Here is a 7,397-nt window from a genome sequence, read left to right as displayed (position 1 = left end):
TGCATTCACAACCTTTTTCTCTCTCATCAAGCTCTCTCCTCTAAAGTGAACTGAAGGTCCTGGTGCCCACAGCTCATTTTTCTACAAGTTATAGCCCAGCTAACGTGTTTTTTACAGACAAATAGACAGACTCTGCTTCACCCCCGGTGTGTGAAGGAGAGATACCGCAGGTCCTTCCTTCCTGCTGCTGTCAGGCTGCACAACCAGCTCTGCTCCCAGCAGACCACATGACACTAATACACTAATGCACTAATACACTGTGCAATACAATAGTTATAATAGTTTCTGTCTGTATATATAATATTACTGTGGATTCTCTACTGTTCTTTACTGTTTTTTACTGTTTTATGTGGATTCTCTACTGTTCTTTACTGTTTTTACTGTTTTTTATTGCTCATTTGCTTATTTATAATACTTATTTTGATCTTGTGTTTTTTTTTTGTTTTTTTTTACAAATGTTTAATTTTATTTACTATGTCTCTTGTTTTGCACTATCCTCTTTGCTGCTGTAATCCTGTAAATTTCCCCGCTGCAGGACTAATAAAGGATTATCTTATCTTATCTTAAAATACATTACATTACAGTCATTTAGCAGATGCTTTTATCCAAAGCGACTTACAATAAGTGTATTCAACATAGGTATTCAAGAGAACTGCTAGTCACCAGAAGTCACAAGTGCATCTCCTTTCTTAAACAAGCATCTAAGAGCATAAACCAGAGCAAAAGTACAGTGCAGAAACAAACTAATAATAAATACAAAGTCCGCCCTAATAACAAAATGCCCATCGTTCTAATTATTTGTTGTTGCATATGAGCACAGTCAACTTAATCTATGATCTTTGAGACTTGAAGTCATGTAGTTATCAGGAGGCATTGTCAGATCATTGACATACAAATAGTGACGGTGGTGATGGTTTTTCTTTGATTGCTCACAGATGTGAATCATAAAGCTCCTAATAACTAAAAAAATACACATGATTGATTTTATTGGCTGATTCTAGTGTTTCTAGACTCAACATTTTGAATGTGCTCATGGGCAATATAATTGATGTAGCACATGTACATGTTGTACTAGGGCGGACTTTAAACAACAAAAATAAACAAACCATACATCTTGAAAAAGTACAATGAAACAGTTGAATGAATTAAACTTCAGAATCAGCTTTAATGGCCAAGTAGTCTATGTGTACACATTCAAGGAACTTTACTCTTGTTTTAAGTTGTTCCCATTATTCTTGCAGATAGTAAACAATGATAACAAAGCTGAATCATAACTATATAACATATTACAAGCATATTACATGTGTTCATACATTCTTCCACATGCCTATGCAAGTCAAACTATTGATGTTAATAAGACACCTGGGTTGAATATTAAAATATATCAAATCTACACATTTTTAGCACCATTTGGTGTTACCATTTTGAAATTAAAATACAGATTGTCTTTATATTGTTCCTTGTGAACTACAAACATCTCCTGATGTGAACACTTGAAATGACTTGTAGCGTTTGTGAAACAATATGTTGCATGTCACTATTCGGGCAGTAATTGATGACACTTCTTATGTGACTGGACCTCCACTACAGCACAGTGACAGCTACATATTTATACTGAATCAAATGAATCCTGAGCAGGTAACCTCGACTAAACAGATCATGATTTTATGTTTTAACAAAGTATATCATTTCCTAGAGATACATCTCATAGATTAGGGACTGGCAAGAAAAGGGTCTGGCTTTGAACCTGCATCAAATATGTTCATGGTTTCTCTCTTAATGGTGGTACACATCCTACAGTATGTCCTCATATATAGAGATGAAGCGTTGGTGGAGGTTTCCTTTAAAGATGTTTTTACCTGCAGATGGGCTGGCTCTTGCTCGCTGCCGCCGGCCTCGAGAGAGCGCCGCTGCGGTCGAGCGGATGACAGACTGACGTCATCGGGACTGACGCAGAGCGAGCCGAGGTATCAGAGAGGCAGAGCAGCAGCAGCACCAGCATCCCGGCTAACCTCTCCAATCTCCCACCACCAGCGAGGTGTTTCCTCCCTCAGCATCCTCCAGAAACAACGGTAGGGACACCAGCGAGAGCACCGACGAGATGGTGTTTCTATGAACACTTCATAGCGGTTAAGATCAGGCCCTTCATAGCGTTTACGTCGCAGTAATTCCCCTTCGTTGTGGTTTGGTTGTCATTGCAATGTTAGCAAAGCTAGCTGGGCTAGCTGTCTATTGAATGCAACAGAACAGGTGCTCAGTTGCATCACTTGGTCCACAGTATGCATGGAGAAAGTGTTATTAGTTGGCACTGTTTTGCTGTTTGCTGCATAGACAACTTGGTAGATGCCATGCCCTGAATGCATAACTGATTTAGATTTATTATGCATTAAAAAAACACTTCATAGATGTGATTTCCATACGAGGAAGTGATACTACAGGGTAGTTAACTGTGTGCTACACATGCTCAGCTTCCTGGCTTGCTATGAGAGACATGCTAGTATGTTATTTGACATAACTGTTGTTTGACATCATCATAGCTGTTGTTGGCAGATGTCATACGCCATTATGTCATTTTTGTTTGCTTTCATCCGCTGAAGTGTTTACTTTCACAAATAACCAGTTTTCAAAACATTCACATTCAGTCATCTTCATCCACAAAGCATCATACTGAGGGAATAAATGGTCATGCATTACTTCTGCATTCAGGGCTACACTTTAATAACAATATGTTAACCAAATATGATGATATCATAAAATAGCCAGACAGGAGTAAATAGACAGCTACCATGGTATAAACAGAGTGACAAAGCTTACAGGTGACCAATTCATATTGTCTAATGGTGTTTATCGTCATATCGCCCAACCCTATAACTGCAGCACCAACTTTATTATTGCTGTTTACAAAATTATCTATTTGATTTAACTAAGAAAGTTAACATACACTTGCAACAATTACCTTCCTCGTGCACTGTCATGTTGTGCTTAAGCAAAAGCAACAAGACGTGAAATGTCCATTCACCTCCTTCCCACCACTATTGCGCCTCCATTCCCTATTCTACTTTCCTCGTATCATTCTGTATGCGCTACATTTTGCCCCTCCTTTGCCCCCTGTTCTACCACTTTCTCTATGTAGCCTTCCCTCCCCTCCTCTCATGGTCCACCCTGTTTTCTCCCACTGCCACAGAGATAAAAGATAAGATGGCCACCTCCTCCTCCACTCTGGAAGAAGACGAGAGCTTGAAGGGCTGTGAAATATTTGTTCAGAAGCACAACATCCAGCAGATCCTCAAAGAGTGCATTGTGAACCTCTGCATCGCTAAGCCTGAGCGTCCTATGAAGTTCCTGCGGGAGCATTTTGAAAAGCTGGAGAAGGTTGGTGATAACAAAGTTTTGTATGATTTAGGTTTCTCAGCCTGGGTATCTCTGTCTGGAATGTGGGGCTCTGTGTTGCCTGAAATCTTGTGAGGTGAGCTTGAAGTTGTTAATTATAATGTTCTTTTAACCTGAATATGATTACTTACATGAATGTTCATTGCAGTGAGTGCCAGTTGCCAGGTAGTTGTACTTCTTTTCTGAATACCCAGATATTATTATTTTCTCACAATATATAATACAAAAACATTGTTTTATTTGTTTGTTTAATTTCATTTCTTCAGCTGATATTTGTAACACCATCATATATGAGCAGACAGAGAACATCCCCGCTAGTTTATGTGTTGAAAAAGGCAGACTGTACCCAAACTGTTATATTAGAGCTTCCATTTTTGTTATCGTATAATAGGAGAATCCATTAGGGAACTTGAGAGGAGCATCCATAAAAGGCCAGTGTCCTGTTTGCAGGCTCGGGGAACAGGACTGATTGTGCTGCCTGTCTGTCTGTCTGTGAGCAGAGAGACAAAACAAGGTGACACATTCATTTAAAGATAATAGTTGGAGAGGAGAAAAGAATTTTGCGAGATGAGGTAAAAAGAAAGATCATAACTAGTCACACTGTTTGTGGTTGGCCCACAAACAGTGTGACTGCTCAGAGTGTGTTTTGTGCCTGTCTCTTTTAGGCAAATTTGTTGGCTCCGACTGGCAGATGCTTTTTTTACATTAAAGTTTCTTCACAGACTCCTGCTATATTTGTTAGCAGTGTTTGCGCCAAATATCCTGGAATCTACAAGCAGGCACACCATCCTGAAGATTTAAAGATATAAGAGGGCTACGATTTTCAGTCATTTCTTTGCTTTTTATGAAGTATCAAAGGATGTACAGGTCAATTGTCCCTAAAATGCAAGTTAAGTTGTCTCTAAATTTAGACTAAATAGATGATCTTTCTCAACGCTATCTTTGATCAAGCAGAGACACATGTGCGTAGTTTGCTCATGGGTGGATCATATGATTTCTTTGTTGAAACAATGGGCTCTACTCTTCACTCCTGTTACAAGTAGGTCATAAAGGTGTATGAGATGTAGCTGTAGGCCTGATGAGAGTTTACGCTTTGGAAATAAGTCTCCAACAAGAGAAGTGATTGTGAAGCAACATCAGATGGAGCAGGCCTAAAGTGCACCATCCTGATGCCTGGAGGAAAGGTATCCATCCTTGCTGCAGTGCATGTGTTTGCATGTGAGAGTCATCTGATTAGATCGTCGTGTTTATGCAAGACATGCTTTGCCTGTATGGTGAATTCTATTTATTTATTTATTACCCTGGTATTTATTTATTTATTCAGACACACCAATCAAATTCTTATTTTCCACAACAATTTGCACTTACAACATATTAAGTCTAGGTTTTCAGGACAGAATATACAAAACGTTTAAGGTCAAGGTCAGGCTTTGTCCGACACACTTGTGTTTGCATCTGTCTGCTAACAGAATCTGGAGCAGTGGTCCTGGCAGAGCTCTGTGGCCAAGGTGACAGAGTGTGAGCACAGCACTGATAGTGGTGCTTCTGCTGCTGTTAGTGTCTGTAATGCTGCATAGCCAGAGAGGCAGCATGAATACTAATAGTTGTGACAGAGCTCAGCAGAAGCATACTGTAGCAAGTTGCAAGTGATTCATGCTGTAAAATGACATACTGCACACTTGCACTCTGTATATTCCAGCTCAATAACAAATGAGCATCAAAGCTTTTCTGTTGCGATCAAAAACCTTTTTGTAAAAAATATGCTATTTTCCTGAAACTGTGCTCCAGTGTAGGAGGCACCAGTGCAATCTGCATAAATGGCTGGTGAAGGATAAATACACGTGTTACTAGTGGAAATTTGCATGGGCCATGCTCCACACTTTGCATCACATATCTGTCTCACCCAGTGCAAAAGGTTAATGTATTTAAGCTGCTGTGCTCCGTGCAATCTTGCATGCTACTAAGGTCACTGCTGTTGGTTTCGTGAAGCATTTAATCAGCCCCGTCTCCACCTCTGCATCCATCTGTGGACTCTGATTATAGTGTCCACTGAGGGTTTTTCTATTCTAATTTCTGTTTTACTCATCAATTTCCCCCTGTCCTGGCTAAGTGTCTGATGCAGCAAACATCAAACACTTTCATTTGAAAAACAATAGTCTGACTGCTTCCTTAATTGCAAAACTAATGAGTTCACAGGATATTTCTGTTTAAGTGACAGGAAATAGTATTCTGATTATCCAGAGAAAATGGGCTTTGTAGTTTTGCATTAGGAAAAAGTGCCCCAGTATCAAAAAGACTAGTGCAATGTTTTGCTCTTTGCCTACCAAAAACAGACCCTTGATCAACAATGCACTTCATGTACCTAGTCTGCCAGAAGTTATAAGAAGAAGAAATCAGTATTTTACTTGTTGTGTTCCAGTCAAAACTAATTGCCCAAGAAGTTTGACACACTGGTAATCCTTCTCTATGGGCTTTTCAAAAACCTTCAGACGTCGTGGACAAAACCAGCATATGGGATTTGAGAACCACATGGAGATAAGAAAAAGGAGGAATAAACAGAGCTGATGTATTTTTCCTTTTACATTCTTGTCGGGATGAATCAGGACATATCAGACTTCAAAAGATTTGTGGTCAAATGGGTCCCAGAATTCCTTGGCAAGTGGTGACTTGAGTGATCTGATCAGAGTGCGTCTTTGTGGTCGTTTACACTTGTATTTAGAGCTGTCTACAGGGTCTATGATAATATGTTGCAATTAATGCTTGTGTCCCTGTTTTAAGGTCAAAGGTCAGGTTCAAAACAGCACATTTTAAGGTAGTAAGGACTGTACTGTATTGCTTGAGGAGCAGGGCTTGAACAGTTATGTTGTTGAATGGTGGTCGGTGAAATCACCTGGTGTATACAAGTGGTTAGGATAAACAAAAAACTGCAGGTTTCAGCCCTCTAAGGCCCACAGCTGCCCAACACTATTCCAGTCAAGCCTTCTAAATCTGTATTTGTGTTGTGAGGTCAGTCATTCTCGGAATTTAAAATAAGGCCATGTTTCATGTTTTTGTGGTGTCCCAGTTATTTAAGAGGCTTATTGTGCTCCTTTTCCCCGGCGCAGGTTGAAATTGAGGACAATATTTGGTTCATGTCCATTTAATCTGAATTTCATTTTATAACTTGCATTGCTATTAAGCATTATCATTGTTCTATTGCTCGACACATTTTCTCAGTTTTACAAAAAAGCTGCCAGTAGAAGAAGAACATTTTTAAATACCAAACAACATTTTTGTTGAATCAAGGTGTCAGGTCTGTCTCACCCAGTCTTTCAGGGCAGGAAGCTCTTGTTCTCATCACACAGAGATAACAGAAAGTACTCTTTTGTCATCACATCTTCTCCCGCGCTTCGCCCTCTATGTTTGTCTGCGTTTCGCTTTCTTTTTTTCACTCGTCGCCCACTAGAGGCGGTAACCTAGGCAACAGTAGAGGATAGATAGACTTTAGTCTATCCTGTGTTGAATGACCCCATTTATTCACAAAGTTCATTCCATCTCTCCCTCATGTGTTCTGTTTTTTTTTTTGTGTGCCAGTTAGATCAACGGGGTATTCTTTCTCCCCATTTGCCAGACCAGAGCTTACCTCATTTCATATCTGCACAGGATGCATTACATACGGCATTCACAATCTTATCTGGAAAATCTCTCTTCTCTGTCTCAGTTTCTCCATCGTCCGCTCTCATGGTTTTGTTCTTTAACGTTATGTTTTTTTCCCCTGTCTTCCTCTACATACATGCTTTCTTTTTTATTTCTCCTCTATTTAGTGTCTCTCCTTTACTCATATGCTAACTCACACACACACACACACACACACACACACACACACACACACACACACACACACACACACACACACACACACACACACACACACACACACACACACACACACACACACACACACACACACACACACACACACACACACACACAGACAAACTTGATAACACACTTAATCATCAGTCTGA

At 39.8% G+C, this 7,397-nt stretch overlaps 1 protein-coding gene across 1 annotated transcript in view; it reads left to right on the top strand.

Annotated features, from left to right (window-relative positions):
- The first annotated feature begins 1,977 nt into the window (after window positions 1–1,977).
- prkar1b (protein kinase, cAMP-dependent, regulatory, type I, beta) overlaps window positions 1,978–7,397 on the top strand; it is a 62,253-nt gene continuing 56,833 nt past the window's right edge. Inside the window, exons 1-2 of the mRNA XM_054607296.1 lie at window positions 1,978–2,072; window positions 3,185–3,372. Of these exons, the coding sequence (XP_054463271.1) occupies window positions 3,199–3,372 (174 nt within the window). The 5' untranslated portion in view covers window positions 1,978–2,072; window positions 3,185–3,198. The remainder of the gene's footprint in view (window positions 2,073–3,184; window positions 3,373–7,397) is intronic.

The sequence above is a fragment of the Anoplopoma fimbria genome, chromosome 11, assembly GCF_027596085.1.
Source record: "Anoplopoma fimbria isolate UVic2021 breed Golden Eagle Sablefish chromosome 11, Afim_UVic_2022, whole genome shotgun sequence".
Taxonomy (NCBI): domain Eukaryota; kingdom Metazoa; phylum Chordata; class Actinopteri; order Perciformes; family Anoplopomatidae; genus Anoplopoma; species Anoplopoma fimbria.
Note: the sequence above shows the minus strand (reverse complement) of the source record. Positions and strands in the feature narration are given on the sequence as shown.